The 20,351-nt window shown below is 38.5% G+C and overlaps 1 protein-coding gene across 20 annotated transcripts in view; it reads right to left on the bottom strand.

The window, feature by feature from the left end:
* The window catches only part of LOC108620537 (uncharacterized), a 180,157-nt gene that overhangs the window by 61,110 nt on the left and 98,696 nt on the right, over positions 1 to 20,351 (bottom strand). For 2 of the 20 annotated variants that reach the window (XR_016270943.1, XM_089473662.1), the window contains exon 4: positions 1,665 to 5,910. The exons of 17 other annotated variants lie outside the window; for them this stretch is intronic. Coding sequence is in view for 2 of the 3 variants with exons in the window: in XM_089473662.1 (XP_089329788.1) it covers positions 1,665 to 1,815 (151 nt within the window). In the remaining variant the exon portion in view is untranslated. Of the gene's footprint in view, positions 1 to 1,664; positions 5,911 to 20,351 lie in introns of those variants that run through there. One more of the 20 variants, XM_089473651.1, reaches the window with a different exon arrangement.

The following is a 20,351-nucleotide window of genomic DNA, read 5'->3' as shown; positions in this document are numbered from 1 at the left end:
TACAACAAAAACATTCGTTGAATCACATCAGCTGTTAGTTTCGTTTAGTTTTGGTAGATGGCGCAGCAACAGTGAATCTATTTGAGTTTTGCCAGCGCCACTAGCAGAAGTGGGGTGGCCTAGTGTGTTAGCTGCATGACGCTCGATCGAGAAGTCGCGGTTCGAATCCCGGTCGATGCAGCTGATGTTAATTTTTTTTTAATTGTTTCAAAATATTTTTATATTTTCATAAATGAGTTTTCTATTTAATTTATATTTTTCAATACACCGAAATTGAAATTTTAACTATACTTTATGTGCGTTTTTAATAGTTTGGTTATTCTATCAGATTCTTAGAATCACATCAGCAGTTAGTTTCGTTTAGTTTTGGTAGATGGCGCTGCAGCAGTGAATCTATTTGAGTTTTGCCAGCGCCACTAGCAGGAGTGGGGTGGCCTAGTGTGTTAGCTGCATGACGCTCGATCGAGAAGTTGTGGTTCGAATCCCGATCGGTGCAACTGATGTTAATTTTTTTTAATTGTTTCAAATATTTTTATATTTTATTAAATGAGTTTGGTATATATTTTTAAAAACATTGAAATTGAAATTTCAGCAATACTAAATGGGCATTTTTATTTGTTGGGTTCAGGGTAGTATCTAGTCGAGCACTCTCGACTAGAGTTTTCTTACTTGTTTAAAACGTCTAACTAACGCATCTTCTTTGCTTTCGGCTATTACGAGAACATCATCGATATACACAATTGCATAAGTAAAAGCTAAGCACGCTGAAAAACAGATGGTGCATTTTTCAAACCAAATGGCATTGTCAAAAACTCGTATTGGCCTTCAGGCGTTACGAATGCCGTTCGTTCAATCGAATCTTCGTGCACTGGAATTTGGTAAAACCTGCTTGCCATATCTAAGCATGAAAAATATTTGCCACCACGAAGTCTGGCAATTTGGTCTGAGATGAGGGGCAATGGGTACTTATCAGCAACTGTATTTTCTTTTAACATACGATAGTCCACACAAAGTCGATCAGTACCATTCTTCTTTTTGACTAACATCATGGGGCTAGCAAAGGGTGAACAGCTTGGACGAATAATCTTAGCTTTAAGTAATTCTTCAATTTTACAACGGACTCTGCTTTTTTCGTCCTCACTAAGTCTATATGGCCGCCGCTGTACTGTCTTTTGCTGATCTATTAGTCTGATTTCCAACTGCCCTGTGGTGACTCTAGTCTTTGGTATTCCATGAATAAACCGGTCAGAATAGCATTTCAAAATATTTCTCAAGGCTAGTTTATCTGAATCATCTTATTCACTATTCAATGCAATAACATCTTCATAATTGGTTATTATAAGCGAATCTACTCTTTTGGTTTCGTAAATCTGGAATGTATCAGCGTCCATAGTTACGCCAAAACCTTGGCTAAAAATTTCACGTCCAATTAATATTATCATGTTTCAGAAACTTATCCATAATAACATGTAATAAAATCTCTAAATAGTATTGGTCAATATTTATATTACATAATATTTGTTAAGTGCTACATATTGAATCTTTACTTATGCCGTTTAATTTAAAAATATTATGAATTCGTTTACCACTAAATTCATGGGCAACGCTTTCCTTGACCAAGGAACACTCAGCTCCTGAGTCAAAGCAAAATGGAACAGACTCACCGGTTGCACTTGTTATGGTTCCCGATGGTGTATCTACGGAACAGATGTCTACCCGTCTCTCGATTACACGGTCGGGATCGTCCTCTTGGGCAAGCGGATGCGAAGTGCCCGATTTCGTTGCATTTGAAGCATGTAACCTTTGACCGGTCATTTGGCCCTTGCGTTGTACCCTCGATGTGATATTTCCCTTGGATGGGCGTCATCTGCCTAGCACGACATTCGGCATACTTATGTCCAGGCTTTCAACAGTAGTTGTATTTCACTTGAAAGGGGTGCTTAAACTTCTTACGTTCGGCGCCTGCTGTAAATGCGTCATCATCCAGGTGGCGTTTCCCAAATGTGTGCGCTTGTAGTTGTTGTTGCATTTCATTTCGGGTTTTTATATTGCTAGTAAAAACCCAGCGCGTCAATTTATTATCAACTTCTTTCTTTGCCTATGAGAATTCTGTACATTCTGAAGAGCTACTTTCATTTCATAATATTTTTTCCGATAATATACCTCGTTTTGCTCTCTTTTTTAAAAATTTGAACAAAACGAAGACCTACTGGCGCTTAAATCTTGCCACAATTGTTTTTTTAAACTATTGTCAAAGCACAAAAAATTCTCCAAGCTTTTTTCCTCGTCACTTTGATTTTGAATGTTGCTGATCTGATTCTGCTGTTCTGGATCAGATGGCTTCACAAAGTCATCCCCTAATTTGTCTAAACTTTTCTTTTGATAGCTATAATATAAATATATATTTCTTCTTTCTGAATGTCTATCGTATAAATGTCATCACTTACGTGAGCATTATTATTTGAAAGATAATATGACTTGCACAAATTTAAGGTTGGGACTACATTGACGCCTAATTTAAATTTACCAACATATTTCCTTTCGAAATTCTTGTTGCAAATTTTAGCTTTTTTCCTGTCGATATTTTTCAATGGGAAATCAGAGTATATTGGTTTGATTGAAATGTATGTAACAGGCAGAAGGAGGCCCATGCCTGTTTATGCTTGTGTGTGTATGTGTTTGTGTTTGTGTATGTGTGTGTATGTGTTTGTGTATGTGTGTGTGTATGCGTTTGTGTGTGTATGCGTGTGTGTGTATGCGGGTGTGTGTGTGTGTGCTCGTGTTTCTTGTGTAAGCTGAAAGACTCGAAAAATTATTGAAATAGCTATTGCTAAAAGGGTTCAGGGGATCTCGTAGTCGAGCAGTCTCGACTATAGCTTTCTTATTTGTTGTCAATAGCTTTTAGAAATAAATAAATAAATAAAAGCTAGAGTCTCCAAATTTTTTTATGTATACCTATATGTATTTTATACAATTTCGGTTTTTATCAAAATTTACCCCCACCTCTAATTCACCTCTTCACTCTCACATTTGTAAAAGGCGTATTTCAAATACTAGAGAATTGTGCTTTGGCAAGTACATGCATATCTATGTTATATTCATAATCTAGTTTCATTAAGATAGTCCATCCACAAGAAATGTTATTAAACAATTGAGTTCCCATAGTAAGCCAACACTGTAGCCAATGCGGGTTTATGCGTGCGTACGTATGTCTGTGTGTGTGCGTGTATGTGTGCATATGCGAATAATTATTGAAATATCAATTGCTCGAAGGGTTCAGGGGATCTCGTAGTCGAGGAGTCTCGACTAGAGCTTTCTTACTTGTTCTTAGATGTAAGATAATAAAGTGGCTTAAGTGTCTGTGAGAAGCTTAACACAAATTGACGAAAGTAAGAGGCCAACCCAATGAACTGTCTTAGCTGTGACACATTTTGTGGAGGTGGTAATTCAGTCAAAGCTTGAAAGCGTGTATTTGGCCTGATTTCTCCATTGCTCACTTCAAATCCTAGATACTCTATTCTAGTTGTGAGAAATGAACATTTGGTGACATTAAAAGAAAATCCAGCCTTTTTATACCCTGAACCAATTGAAAATGGGAAATCAGGGTATAATGGTTTTATTGAAATGTATGTAACAGGCAGAAGGAGGCGTGGCAGACCCCACAAAGTATATATATTCTTGATCAGGGCGACGAGTCGATTTGGCCCTGTCCGTCTGTCTGTCTGTCCGTATGTTTGAACGCGTCGATTTCCGAAGATATAAGAGCTAGAGACTTGAATTTTTTTTTTTAAATGACCGTTTATACAGCGCGGACGTCGAGTTTGCTTTTAAAATTCGATAAATCATCCCGTTATATTTTTATCGAGTAAAAACATTCAAGTTCAAATCAGATGCCACTATAGCTAATTGTGAATGATTTTTCTTTTTTTTAAATTTCTCAAATATTCAATATAATATGTAGATCATATGCTGAAAGTTTCATTAAATTCCGTTCAGTCAAAAATTAATAAAAAATAATCAAATATTTGGCCAATTAACAAACGCACGTGCAGCAGCTACAACAAAAACATTCGTTGAATCACATCAGCTGTTAGTTTCGTTTAGTTTTGGTAGATGGCGCAGCAACAGTGAATCTATTTGAGTTTTGCCAGCGCCACTAGCAGAAGTGGGGTGGCCTAGTGTGTTAGCTGCATGACGCTCGATCGAGAAGTCGCGGTTCGAATCCCGGTCGATGCAGCTGATGTTAATTTTTTTTTAATTGTTTCAAAATATTTTTATATTTTCATAAATGAGTTTTCTATTTAATTTATATTTTTCAATACACCGAAATTGAAATTTTAACTATACTTTATGTGCGTTTTTAATAGTTTGGTTATTCTATCAGATTCTTAGAATCACATCAGCAGTTAGTTTCGTTTAGTTTTGGTAGATGGCGCTGCAGCAGTGAATCTATTTGAGTTTTGCCAGCGCCACTAGCAGGAGTGGGGTGGCCTAGTGTGTTAGCTGCATGACGCTCGAGTTTTCTTACTTGTTTAAAACGTCTAACTAACGCATCTTCTTTGCTTTCGGCTATTACGAGAACATCATCGATATACACAATTGCATAAGTAAAAGCTAAGCACGCTGAAAAACAGATGGTGCATTTTTCAAACCAAATGGCATTGTCAAAAACTCGTATTGGCCTTCAGGCGTTACGAATGCCGTTCGTTCAATCGAATCTTCGTGCACTGGAATTTGGTAAAACCTGCTTGCCATATCTAAGCATGAAAAATATTTGCCACCACGAAGTCTGGCAATTTGGTCTGAGATGAGGGGCAATGGGTACTTATCAGCAACTGTATTTTCTTTTAACATACGATAGTCCACACAAAGTCGATCAGTACCATTCTTCTTTTTGACTAACATCATGGGGCTAGCAAAGGGTGAACAGCTTGGACGAATAATCTTAGCTTTAAGTAATTCTTCAATTTTACAACGGACTCTGCTTTTTTCGTCCTCACTAAGTCTATATGGCCGCCGCTGTACTGTCTTTTGCTGATCTATTAGTCTGATTTCCAACTGCCCTGTGGTGACTCTAGTCTTTGGTATTCCATGAATAAACCGGTCAGAATAGCATTTCAAAATATTTCTCAAGGCTAGTTTATCTGAATCATCTTATTCACTATTCAATGCAATAACATCTTCATAATTGGTTATTATAAGCGAATCTACTCTTTTGGTTTCGTAAATCTGGAATGTATCAGCGTCCATAGTTACGCCAAAACCTTGGCTAAAAATTTCACGTCCAATTAATATTATCATGTTTCAGAAACTTATCCATAATAACATGTAATAAAATCTCTAAATAGTATTGGTCAATATTTATATTACATAATATTTGTTAAGTGCTACATATTGAATCTTTACTTATGCCGTTTAATTTAAAAATATTATGAATTCGTTTACCACTAAATTCATGGGCAACGCTTTCCTTGACCAAGGAACACTCAGCTCCTGAGTCAAAGCAAAATGGAACAGACTCACCGGTTGCACTTGTTATGGTTCCCGATGGTGTATCTACGGAACAGATGTCTACCCGTCTCTCGATTACACGGTCGGGATCGTCCTCTTGGGCAAGCGGATGCGAAGTGCCCGATTTCGTTGCATTTGAAGCATGTAACCTTTGACCGGTCATTTGGCCCTTGCGTTGTACCCTCGATGTGATATTTCCCTTGGATGGGCGTCATCTGCCTAGCACGACATTCGGCATACTTATGTCCAGGCTTTCAACAGTAGTTGTATTTCACTTGAAAGGGGTGCTTAAACTTCTTACGTTCGGCGCCTGCTGTAAATGCGTCATCATCCAGGTGGCGTTTCCCAAATGTGTGCGCTTGTAGTTGTTGTTGCATTTCATTTCGGGTTTTTATATTGCTAGTAAAAACCCAGCGCGTCAATTTATTATCAACTTGTGCCATGTGAGCCAGGGCTAGTGATACGGCGATTTCTTCCAGGTCCTTGGATTTAAATTTATTCATTAATAAGGTGACAATTCGACTGCCATATTCGCTGAAGCATTCTTCAGACTTTGGTCGTCCATTTAAAATTTTCATCAGTACGGTTGCACCCGTTTTGATGCCAACAAAGCGTTGAATGAAGAGATCTTTAAATTGTGCCCATGTGATGCCGGCATAGCATATCTGGGACAACCATAGTGATCCCCTTCCCTCTAGCGCCTCGCTTAAAGTTATCATCAGTCCGCTACCTTCGGGCATACTATCAGCAAAAATAAAATCCACTGTTGTACACCAAGCTGAGGCATCTGCGCCAACTCCGTCAGGATTAAATTTTGGCAGGGTTACGTGTGTTGTCTTTTCGTTAACTGCAGATGATCTTGGTGTCTGCATATTTTTGATTATTTCTAAAAGATTTTGATTTTGCACTTGTAAAGCTGCCACGTATGCATCGTTAATATTATTTGTAGGCACAGCGAATCCCATTTCTGATGTCGGAGACACATTTATTTCGTTCGACCGATCTGTCATGATGAACTTGCGCGTAACACTGTCTGAACTCAACTGAACTGTTATTCTCGCCTCAGTACCTGCTTCTGTTGCTTTTCAAACGCAAGTTGGACTACACTCAGCGACAGCGCGACACCGCCGTCGCCTCGCTCAAAGGGCGCCACTGCTACTCATAATTCTTGGAATTTCTAAATAATTTCACAATAGACCAAATCTATTGCCCAGCAGCGACATGCAAGCACACGCACAGTGGCCAAGCTACAATTGTATGTTCATGCTGCGACATATACATTTATAAATTTATTTTCCAATGTTATTGAATTATCTTTGTTTTTATTATTATACCCTGAACCCATTGAAAATGGGAAATCAGGGTATAATGGTTTTGTTAGAAGTATGTAACAGGCAGAAGGAGGCGTGGCAGACCATACAAAGTATATATTCTTGAACAGGGCGACGAGCTATGTCGATTTGGCCCTGTCCGTCTGTCTGTCCGTCCGTCCGTCCGTCCGTATGTATGAACGCGTCGATCTCAGAAGATATAAGAGCTAGAGACTTGAATTTTTGTTTCCTAGGTCCGTGTATTGCACGCGCATATCGAGTTTTGCTTTAAATATCGATAAATTGCCCCGTTATTTTGTTATCGATTAAAAACGTTATCGAAAACCAGTAATAAATGTATATCTCCTACATCTTTTAAGCTAGAGTCTCCAAATTTTATGTATACTTATATGAATTTTATACAATTTTGGTTTTTGTCAAAATTTACCCCCCACCTCTAATTCACCCCCTCTCCCTCACATTTGTAAAAGGCGTATTTCAAATACTAGAGACTTGTGCTTTGGCAAATACATGCATATCTATGTTATATTGATAATCTGAAAGTTTCATGAAGTTATTAAGCAATTATGTTCCCATAGTAAGCCAACACTGTAGTCAATGCGTGTTTATGCGTGCGTACGTATACGTATGTCTGTGTATGTGCGTGTATGTGTGCATATGCGAATAATTATTGAAATATCAGTTGCTCGAAGGGCTCAGGAGATCTCGTAGTCGGGCAGTCTCGACTAGAGCTTTCTTACTTGTTATAAATGACCTTCCTAGCTGTACTCTTATTCTACGATATTTATGTATGCGGATGATGTAAAACTTTGCCTTCCAGACTCCAGTGCATATAGGCATCTACACCTTCAAGATGACCTTAATGCATTTCAACATTGGTGTGTAGCAAGCCAGTTACACCTAAATTGCTCAAAGTCTATGACCTTCAGTCGTACCGCTTCTTATATTGTTGATTGTAAAATTAAAAAAACATTTCCTTAAAACGCATTTTTACAGTCAAAGATCTTGGTGTTTTCTTTGACAGTAAACTCAATTTTAATCTTCATGTTTCTACCATCATAAATGAAGCCAAAAGTGTGCTTGGCTTTATTAAACTCAGCAGCATAAACTGTATCCGGATCGTATCGAATCGGTTCAAAAACAGTTTCTTCACTTTGTTTTAAGGGACCTTAGCTGGGACAGTAATGTACGATTACCGTTTTACCATATTAGGCTCCAACTCATTAATCTTCCATCGTTAATCAATCGCAGAACAATTTTAGGAATTGTTTTTCTGCACAAATTGATTAGCGGTGACATTGATTCGTCCTCTTTGCTAATGCGTCTTAATTTTTTGGTTCCGTCCTGAACAACTAGACATTATCGTCCGCTTCATTTACCTGTGTGCACTACGGATTATTCTTTGCATAGTGCGTTTTATGTTCTAAGTGTTAATTTTAATACATATTATCACGTATTTAACTTAGAGCTCTCACTTAATAAAATAAAAAGTTTACTTCTAGCTTATCTCAGGAAAACCACTCGCAATGCCCAGGCATTAGCACTGGTATACATTTCGTTGCCAATGTTGTGTAGTGATTTCTCGATCCTATCCTATATTCCTTTTTGTCTCTTGTTAACTCATTTCTGTAATGGTCGCAAGCCAAACAAAACAAGTAAGAAAGCTCTAGTCGAGACTGCTCGACTACGAGATCCCCTGAACCCTTGGAGTAATAGCTATTTCAATAATTTTTCGCGTCTTTCAGCTTACACAAGAAACACGCACACACACACGCACGCACGCACACACAGGCATACATACACACATACACACTAACACACATACACATAAACACACATACACATAAACATTTACACACACACACACATACACACACAAGCATAAACACGCATGGGCAGCAGTGAGCGCTTACTATGAGAACTCAATTGTTTAATAACTTTTTTTGTGGACGTACGATCTTCATGAAACTCTTAGATTATGATTATAACATGAATATGCATGTATGCATTGCCAAAGCACAAGTCTCTAGTACTTGAAATACGCTTTTTACAAAAGTACGGGCGAGGGGGAGAATTTAAGGGTGGGGGGTAAATTTTAACAAAAACCGAAATTGTATAAATTGCATATAAGCATACATTAAAAATTTGACTCTAGCAATAAAGGTGTAGAAGATATAATTTTATAACTGGTTTTCTATAAGGTTTTTTATCGATAAACAAGTAAGAAAGCTCTAGTCGAGACTGCTCGACTACGAGCTCCCCTGAACCCTTGGAGCAATAGATATTTCAATAATTTTTCGCGTGTTTCAGCTTACACAAGAAACACGCACACACACACACACAGGCACGTGCGCACACACAGGCACACATACACACAAACGCATACAGACACACATACACACACACACACGCATACACACACAAACGCATACAGACACACATACACACACACACACGCATACACACACAAACGCATACACACACACACATACACACACACATACACACACATACACACACACATACACACACACATACACAAACACATACACAAACACATACACACACAAGCACCCACGCATAAACACGCATGGGCTGCAGTGTGCGCTTACTATGAGAACTTAATTGGAGAGAATTTTATGGACTATGAGAATTTTATGGACGTACGATTTTCATGAAACTTTCAGATTATGATTATAACATGAATATACATGTAATTGCCAAAGCACAAGTCTCTAGTATTTGAAATACGCTTTTTACAAAAGTGAGGGTGAGGGGGTGAATTTAGAGGTGGGGGTACATTTTAACAAAAACCGAAATTGTATAAATTGCATATAAGCATACATTAAAAATTTGGAGACACTAGCAATAAAGGTGTAGAAGATATAACTTTATAACTGGGTTTCGATAAGGTTTTTTATCGATAAAAAAAGGTAGGGATGAGTTATCGATTTTTAATGATAAACTTGATATGCGCGCTGTAATTACGGACATTTAAAAAAAAATTTGAAGTCTCTAGCTCTTATATCTTCTGAAATCGACGCGTTCATACATACGGACGGACGGACAGACGGACGGACGGACAGACGGACAGACAGACGGACAGGGCCAAATCAACTCAGCTCGTCGCCCTGATCAAGTATATATATACTTTGTGGGGTCTGCCACGCCTCCTTCTGCCTGTTACATACATTTCAACAAAACCATTATACCCTGATTTCCCATTTTCAATGGGTTCAGGGTATAACAAGTAAGAAAGCTCTAGTCGAGACTGCTCGACTACGAGATCCCCTGAACCCTTGGAGCAATAGATATTTCAATAATTTTTCGCGTCTTTCAGCTTACACAAGAAACACGCACACACACACACACACAGGCATACATATACACACACGCATACAGACACACATACACACACACACACACGCATACATACACAAACGCATACACACACACATACACATACACACACACATACACAAACACATACACACACACATACACAAACACATACACACACAAGCACCCACGCATAAACACGCATGGGCTGCAGTGTGCGCTTACTATGAGAACTTAATTGTTTAATAACTTTTTTTATGGACGTACGATCTTCATGAAACTTTCAGATTATGATTATAACATGGATATGCATGTAATTGCCAAAGCACAAGTCTCTAGTATTTGAAATGCGCTTTTTACAAAAGTGATGGTGAGGGGGTGAATTTAAGGGTGGGGGTAAATTTTAACAAAAACTGAAATTGTATAAATTGCATGTAAGCATACATTAAAAATTTGGAGACTCTAGCAATAAAGGTGTAGAAGATATAATTTTATAACTAGTTTTCGATAAGGTTTTTTATCGATAAAAAAAGATCGGGATGAGTTATCGAATTTTAATGATAAACTTGATATGCGCGCTGTAATTACGGACATTTTGAAGTCTCTAGCTCTTATATTTTCTGAAATCGACGCGTTCATACATACGGACAGACGGACAGACAGACGGACAGGGCCAAATCAACTCAGCTCGTCACCCTGATCAAGAATATATATACTTTGTGGGGTCTGCCACGCCTCCTTCTCCCTGTTACATACATTTCAACAAAACCATTATACCCTGATTTCCCACTGAAAATGGGTTCAGGGTATAAAAATATTGAATGAAATGGATTTTTGTTATGGTGAATAGGATTTGAATAGGATTTGAGGCATAGTTTGATTTTGTAGCGATTAAGGAAAATTAAATGGAATTTTGTTGTTATGGATTTTGATTTTTGTAGTTATTAAGATTATATTTTGAAATCATTGTTTATATTTCAGATGTAGGACGTAAGTTGATATTAGTTGATTATCATTAGGTAGTAAGTAGAATAAGCGTTAGTTCGTAAGGTAGTACTAAATAGTTAATAATTAGATGTAAGTGCCGTAGCGATTAGCCTTAGAAAGTAAGCGAAATTCAAATGAGTGGGCGGGCACGCGATCAGCAATGCGACCGTGCAGCTCGAAAGCTCGCGGTGGTGGATTGCATTGCTGGTCGCGTGGTAAAATCTGCATAGCGGTAGAAGAGGATTGAAAGCTGCGTGCAGATTTTAGTCAGTCTGGAGCTCTCGATGTGAGCAGACGCGCTCAAAAGGGAAAAATAAAACTAACTAGCAAATATAAAGGGTATAAGGCGACAAGTTTAATAAAGTAAGGAAATGCACGTAGAGATGGTTGCGTATTTATTCGTAGCTAGTTTAATAATCAATTTGTTAGTTCACTAATCATAACTAACACTAACTGGTAGTTTGAACGAGGTCACGACCCGTTCGCCGGAAGGTCAAAACTCTGACAGTAAAATCGCGTGGTCTTGAGTGAACGCCGGCGGCGACGCTGGGCGTTCCTCGATCCGCGGTCTACCGATCGTAGTGGCCCCACTAACATTCCACAACGCACCTTCGCAGCCCCGACCCCTCGCAATCTAGAGTGCGCTTGACCGCGCCACTCGATTGCGGCCGCCCTCCCGCGTGCAAACGCGTGGGCGTGGTCGGCGAGCTCAGGCCGCGTGGTCGCCTAACCTATACGACGGCCGCGGGGTCGGGGGGTCAGAAATTTCGTGAAGCGTCGAGCGAAAAACGGGACTAGAAAACCGTTGCGGCGCCGAAAAGTACAGTGCGTGCGAAAATATTACGCAGAAGCGTAAACCGAAAACGCATGTGCATAAGCATGTGCACGCGCGGGGGCAGCGTAGCGAACGTCGCCGAAATCCAGCAACGAGAAGTGGGAAGAGCAGAGTGTGTATATATGTATGCACACACCAAAAGTAAGTAACAGAGGACAAAAAAAAAGGTGGTCATAGTGAACGAAATTAAAGGTCAACAAGACTATTGATGCCGCTGCAATTGCACCAAGGAGCTAATAGTTGAGTATAAAAGTGGTTACAAATGAAGTAAGAGGAGAAGTCAAAGCATTTAGTGCCGACGGCAAGTGAATATACCCGCCATAAGAAAGTGTAGTTATGAAGAAAAAAAAAACAGTCAAGAAAACGCGCATAGTCAAGTGTGCATATGTGCATATATATATTTGAGTGAATGTAAGGATTAGCGGGGAGAGAACAAAAGTGAAATAGTGAAGTGTATGTATGTATGTGCGCATAGACGGGTGCGCATATGTATATATATATACATATATATATATGCATGTGTGACAATTAGTTAAGAGGGGGTGAGCGGCGGAGTGTATATATGTATGTGCGTGGGTGCATGCGTGCGTACATATGTATATACATGCGCAGCGCTCAGTTAAGAGAGAGTGAACAGCGAAGGGTAATATGCGCGCATAGGTAAGGGTACATATGTGTATATGTATGTGAGAAAACAAATTGAGAGAGAGAGAGAGCGATCGGTCAAGCGTATGTGTGTGACTATGCGCATATGACACTGGGCGATTTTTTTTGTATGCTTGCACATGCGGGTGCGTGTATGTGTGTAATTATGCGCATATGACACTAGGCGATTTTTGCTGATGCGCATGTGACACTAGGCGATTTTGCTAATGCGCATGAGACACTAGGCGATTTTTCTGCTGCGCATATGACACGAGGCGATTTTGATCGTGGGAGTGGACAATAGGCCGAGACCAGTAAATAATAAAATAAAATAAAATAAAATAAAATAAAATAAAATAAAATAAAATAAAATAAAACAAGTAAGAAAACTCCAGTCGAGAGTGCTCGACTAGATACTACCCTGAACCCAACAAATAAAACTGCCCATTTAGTATGGCTGAAATTTCAATTTCGATGTATTTAAAAATATAAATAAAATACCAAACTCATTTAATAAAACATAAAAATATTTTGAAACAATTAAAAAAGTTAACAACAGTCGCACCTATCCGGATTCGAACCGCGACTTCTCGATCGATCGTCATGCAGCTAACACACTAGGCCACCTCACTCCTGCTAGTGATGTTGGCAAAACTCAAATACATTCACTGCTGCTGCGCCATCTACCAAAACTAAACGAAACTCTGATGTGATTCAACGAATGTTTTTGTTGTAGCTGCTGCACGTCCGTTTGTTAATTGGCCAAATATTTGATTATTTTTTATTAATTTTTGACTGAACGGAATTTAATGAAACTTTCAGCATATGATCTACATATTATATTGAATATTTGAGAAATTTAAAAAAAGAAAAATCATTCACAATTAGCTATAGTGGCATCTGATTTGAACTTGAATGTTTATACTCGATAAAAATATAACGGGATGATTTATCGAATTTTAAAAGCAAACTCGACGTCCGCGCTGTATAAACGGTCATTTTAAAAAAAAATTCAAGTCTCTAGCTCTTATATCTTCGGAAATCGACGCGTTCAAACATACGGACAGACGGACAGACGGACAGACAGACAGACGGACAAATCGACTCAGCTCGTCGCCCTGATCAAGAATATATATACTTTGTGGGGTCTGCCACGCCTCCTTCTGCCTGTTACATACATTTCAACAAAACCATTATACCCTGATTTCCCATTTTCAATTGGTTCAGGGTATAAAAAAACCCAATAACATAACATAACATATATATATATAGATACATATACGCACATATCAAAGTAGAAAAATACCAAAAGCAAAAAAAACATGAAGTAAAAGAAATAATAAAAGAAATTATATATAAATGTATAACCAAAAATAAAAGAAAAAAAAAATAATTTTGTTAAAAAAAAAAAAAAAAAAAAAAAAAAAAAATGAAAAAGTAAGAATGAAAAAATAATAATAATTTGAATAGATATAAATATAAAAAGAAGTATAAAAAAGTTAAGGTAACCTTTTGATCTTTTTGTAACCTCAACGCCACGCTACAGCTACCACGAGGAAAGGCCTTTCATCGCTGGAGTGAAAAAATCTAAAGATCATGTAAGTGCTGGAAGATACCCTGTACTCCGACTTCCACCAATCCCAAACCATTATATTTTCTTTACATGAATTAATTAATAAAAAAAAATGGGAATATATATATATGAAAAAAAAAAAAAAACAAGAAATAAATAGGATTTAATAGCAAGAAAGCTTTACGATAGAAAATAGACCAATTTAAAGAATAGCATAAAAAAAAGAAGCTAATAATAATGTAAAATAAAAATGTAAAATAATAACAACATTGTTAGTATAAGAGAAATAATAGAATGTAATCTTAGTATCCCAATGTCTAAATATTATTTAAATGAATGAAAATGAATACTATGAATAATAGGAATGAAACCAAGAATATTATGAGTCGTTAATCTGGAAGAAGGGTTGAAATAATGGGGTAGGCTAGTTAGTGTTGGAGCTTCTTTGGGGTTTTTCTGTTAAAATTGTTTATGAAAAACCATAGTTGGGTGGGTAAAGAGCGCGTGTGCCGAATGCCATCTATGGCCACGCTTAGTTGTGTCGGTGTTCTTACTGTAAATTTGTGCCAGTCCTTCCCCTACTTCCCCAGTATAATTTGTTTTTTTTTTTTTTCGTGGAGTATAGCTCCACCTCGAGTTTAAGGGATCTTAAAAATTAAAATTTATGAACTCTGATCGCAAGGCAGAAAAGAACTCCCCCACACTCCCGACGAGCGACGGTACTAGAAGGTCCCGCTTATCTGCCTTGCGACCGAAAAACAAAGCCCAGCCAGTGCTTTGTTTAGTCTCATCCGAGAGAGTCTCTCTGCATGCAGATTTGTTTACATAAATTTTTGGCGCCCAACGTGGGGCATGAAAGTATGCAGCTTTATAGGTATGGAAGTATGTAGCTTTACAGGCCTTACGCTTTCAGAGTCCGAATTTTTATTGTTCAAATAGTCAATACTGTCTGTTCTCTATTCGCAGAGAAAGATTTAGCTGTTTGAAACACCCATTTTGGTGATGGTTGAAAAACTCAGTGTCCAGAGTGCTGAAATAGATTGGACTTGCTTGGTCGGCCTATCGCAACTGTGACTGATGAGTTAAACAAATTCTTAATAGGGACTACGAAGCTGAAAGATTCGAGCTGAATCTCAGACCGAGAAACCCGAATAAGATAAATTCAACTTATAATAACACCTGTATCACCATGTTTGCTCGTTTGTTTTCGTATAGTTGTTATTTCATCTAGATATTATTTTAATTGTGTTTTGTAAAGTTATCAGATACGATTCCAGAATATTGTATATTGGGCCCAGCTCGGATATCAATACTGATTGTTCTCTGATAGTTGTTGCAAGGCCAAATGAGATAAATCTGGGTGCAATATAAACATATGACAGAAGTTGCTAAATGTTGATAGTGTTGTCTGGAACTTGTGTATATGCTGCATTGGCGTATCCTTGCCGAACACTCACACTTTAGTTAACTTTTGCATAGCAATACTCTATAACCAGCTTTAGTAGCAATAGCCCAAAATCCTTTGTTTCCCCTAATTGTATAATATAGCAAGAACAGCACACAGCAGCACAGAACCTAGCTACCTTTCCCATTATATCAACCCAAACTTGTCACATTCATTAGCAAATCAAAAATATTTAGATACAAAATGCCTATTTCAAGAAGTCCTCAAGATATGCGCACAGTAGAGAAAACTGTTAGTTTGTGTAGTCTTTGTAGCCAAGGGATGAACAATACCCAGCAATGTTATTGTATCCCTTGTAAGCACAATTTTCACAAGTTATGTCTAGAACAGTGGCTGGAAAATAAGCAAGAATGTCCGGAATGTCAGTCCACATTGGACCCAAGGTCAATTAAGTTGGTTATTGGCAACTGTTCACCTGACCCGAAACCAGCTTCAACATCAGCAATTCCAGGTAGTTCGTGAATGGTAACGCGTAATTTAGCCAAAGCATTAGGTGAAGTTCCGCCTGAGTCTCTAGAGCATCCCCAAGAGCGATCGCTCGAAGGCAGTGAGGTAATTATATCCGGTTTAGATGCAAGCCATAATTCTGACCGAAACGTAGTTCCTCCTCAAAGAGACATTAGTACCCGCCGACGAGGCCGACCCAATCGAGCCGGCCATACTCATCAAGAATCAGCAGGCGTTGATTATAATATAATTCAGCAAATGATCGAGCAGTCAGTCACTCATGTGATGTCGGCGCTCCGTATTGATTCACGGCCCAGCTCAAGCGAGCAGCTGCCGTCTATTCCGACTCCAATGGCATACTCGCCAGGAGGCTCGTCTGTCCAAAGCAGAAGAACAGCTGACATTATGCAGAAATGGAATCTCCATTTTGATGGGTCATCTGAAGGACTAGGAGTGGAGGAATTTATTTATCGTGTGAGGGTCCTTACTGACGAAACTCTCGATAGTGATTTTATGGGGCTTTGCAAACATTTGCACATTCTTTTCTCTGGGAAAGCTAGAGATTGGTTCTGGAGGCACCATAAACAGGTAGATAGAATTGTATGGAATGATTTTTGTGCAGCACTTCGACAGCAATATAAAGATTATCGCTCAGAATTTATGAGTAAAGAGTGAGAGCGAGAAAGCAAAAAGTCGGTGAATCTTTTGTCGCTTTTCACGATTCGGTAGCTGCATTAATTGATAAATTTGGCCTCAAAATAGGCGAAGAAAAATTATTAGAAATTCTACAAAATAACCTGTTGACTGAGATGCGGCACAAGTTACTGTACTAATCTATCAGTTCAGTTGGCCATTTGCGTAGGTTAGTGCAAATGAGCGAAAATTTAACAAATGACCTTATAAGTCAATCAGACAATTTTTCTCGACCCAAAACGGTTGCGTTTCGTCGTCAAATTAATTAAATCGAGAATACTGGTCTCGGAATTGAGGTTGAAGAAGAGACAGATTCAGCAGAGTTAGAAATTGCAGCGATGCAAAAGGCACATTCCAACTTGACATGCTGGAACTGCGAAGAAAAGGGACATGTCTGGGAAAATTGCCTGAGGGATCGTAGAGTCTTTTGTTATGGTTGACACCACAGGTATACAAGCCATAATGTAAAATTTGTATCCGTAGGTTGGCGGAAAACCAGCAGAAGGGGACATCCCCCAAAAATCGGATGCTCCCGAATTAGTAGACCCAATCAGCAACAATCTCGCGCCATCATTACAATCTTCAAATGAAATTGATGCACGGGTGCTTGATCTCCGTTTTCTCCCATACAAGGACAAGCTATCTAAATATCTTGAAATACGAAGAAAAATTTTTAATGAACCAAATTCGGTTAGGAGTAAGCATAGTGCCAGGTTGAGAAAATACTATAGAGAAATAAAAAGTAGACGTAAATTAGTAATCTCAAACATATTAATCAATCAAAAAGATATGCGCAGTTATGCGAAAGTATCTTTTTTGGATTTTCAAGAATCAGGCTTACTAGATACTGGCGCAAATATCAGTTGCATTGGCGCTACTCTAGCGAAAAATGACTTTTCAAAAAGTCCTTGTTTCAAGTCGCTCAAATCTTTTGTAAAAACTGCCGGTGGTGAAAATCAAGCAGTCATAGGAGTTTTGAGTGTTGTCATGCAATATAAAGCAATATCAAAGCCCATGAAACTGTATGTTATCCCAAACATTAAACAGAATTTAATTCTCGGCCATGACTTTTGGAAATATTTGCCCTTGCTCCAGATATTATCAGGGCTGTAGAAGCAGACCTCGATGTTGTTGACGAAGATGTTGAAGGTAAATATCCACTAACAAGCCTTCAGTTACAACAGCTCAGTGCAGTTAAGCAGTTGTTTCCCAATGCTGTAGAAAAGTTAGGTCGCACTTCACTTATCAAACATCACATTGACGTGGGAGAAGCAATGCCAGTAAAGCAACGCTTTTATCCTGTTAGTCCTGCAGTCGAGCAGTTGCTATATAAAGAAATCGATCGGATGATTAGCCTACGTGTGATAGAGCCCTCAACCAGTGCATGGAGTTCTCCTAGGAGATTAGTGGTAAAACCAAACAAAGTTCGTCTTTGCTTAGATGCCCGAAAGCTTAACGCGGTGACCAAAAAGGACGCATGTCCACTGCCTAGTATAGATGGAATCTTTTCGAGATTACCAAAAGCTAACATTATCTCCAAACTTGATTTAAAAGACGCCTATTGGCAAAAAGAACTGACGGACGACTCAAAGCCACTGACAGCTTTCACAGTACCAGGTAGACCACTATATCAATTCAAGGTTATGCCGTTTGGTCTATGCAATGCGCCATCAACAATGTGTAGGCTAATAGATGAAATCATTCCCCCTGATTTACGTAATTGTGTCTTTGGGTACGTAATTGACAAGACAGGCATATGCACAGACCCTGATAAAATCTCTTGCATACAAAACTGACCAACTCCGAAAGACTTAAAGCAAGTGAGAGGCTTTTTAGGTGTATGTGGGTGGTATCGCCGTTTTATAAAAAACTTTTCAGACCTAGCCTGTCCCATAACTGAAGTCTTATCTTCTAAAAAGAAGTTTAACTGGACTCCAGAAGCCCAAACCGCTATGGAAAAACTAAAAGTTGTGTTAACTACGTCTCCAGTTTTGCAAAATCCAAAGTTTGATCAGAAATTCTTTTTGCATTGTGACGCTAGTGATTTTGGAATTGGGGCAGTGTTAGTACAACTTCCTGAAGATAATGAAGAAAAACCCGTAGCATTCATGTCTAAAAAACTCAGTCGATCTCAGCGTAACTATAGTGTTACAGAGCGTGAATGTCTTGCAGTTATTCTAGCTATAGAAAAATTTCGTTGCTATTTAGAGCTTCAAGAATTCGAAGTCATTACTGACCACTCCAGCCTCTAGTGGCTGATGAGACAACAGAACGTTTCTGGACGATTAGCTAGATGGATTTTTCGCTTGCAACAGTATAAGTTCACTATGTCGCACCGTAAGGGCAAAGATCACATTGTGCCCGACGCTTTATCGCGATTGCACGATTGCAATGAAATAGCTTCGTTAGACATGAGGCCCATCATAAATTTAGAATCAGACGCATTTCAGTCTGACGAGTACAACCAATCTAATCTAATCTAGAGCAAAATAGTTCACGTTTTCCAGATATCAAAATTGTGGATCATAAAATCTATATCCGAACTGAACACTCCACCGGAGATGAAGTTCAAGATAAGTTTTTGTGGAAACTATGGGTTCCAGAGCCACTTAAAGGCGAGGTATTAAAGCAAGCCCATGATAGTGTAACGTCAGCACATTCAGGTATACAAAAAACAGTCGAGAAATTGCGAAGAAATCTCTTTTGGCCTGGGTTAGCAAAGGATGTTCGCGATTATATTAAAAATTGTTCGGTATGCAAACAATGCAAAGCCCCGAATTATACTCTCCGTCCTCCAATGGGAGCTCAAAGTCCGACTTATCGACCTTTTCAGAGGTTGTATATAGATTTATTAGGGCCATATCTCAGGAGCAAAAGTGGACATGTAGGACTATTAATAGTATTGGACCATTTCAGTAAATTTCGTTGGCTTTGGCTTTTAAAAAAATCGACGTCATCTGTTATTCAAGAGTTTCTATTAAAGCATATATTCCAGAGATTTGGCGTTCAAGAAACCAAAGTAAGCGATAATGGAAAACAGTTCAAATCTAATGAGTTTAATGCTTTTCTAACGGAACTGGGAACATATTTCTAGTATCTCATGCGCCTTACGATCAGCTTTGCATCAATCCATAGGATGCTCCCCTTATAGAGATTTATTTGGGTTAGATATGATCACTCATGGTTCAGACTACAAGTTGATAAAGCAATTAACATTGCTTGAAGAACCATTAGTACCACTATTTCGATCAGATAACTTATCCCTAATTCGTAAAGATATACAGGCACACATAAAACAAGCTTATGAACGAAATGTTAAACAGTATAATTTGCGGTCTAAGCCTGTTACATTTAGGGAAGGGCAGGAAGTGTATCGCCGAAATTTTTCACTTAGCAAATTCGCTCACAATTATAATGCGAAATTAGCACCCCAATTTTTGAAATGTAGAGTGAAAAAGAAACTAGGAAATTGCTTTTATCTTTTAGAGAATTTGCAAGGTCAAGAGATAGGTACATTTCATGCCA

The sequence above is a fragment of the Drosophila arizonae genome, chromosome X (assembly GCF_054131065.1).
Source record: "Drosophila arizonae isolate 15081-1271.41 chromosome X, UAZ_ARI_1.0, whole genome shotgun sequence".
Taxonomy (NCBI): domain Eukaryota; kingdom Metazoa; phylum Arthropoda; class Insecta; order Diptera; family Drosophilidae; genus Drosophila; species Drosophila arizonae.
This window is presented reverse-complemented; position numbering and strand designations above follow the sequence as displayed.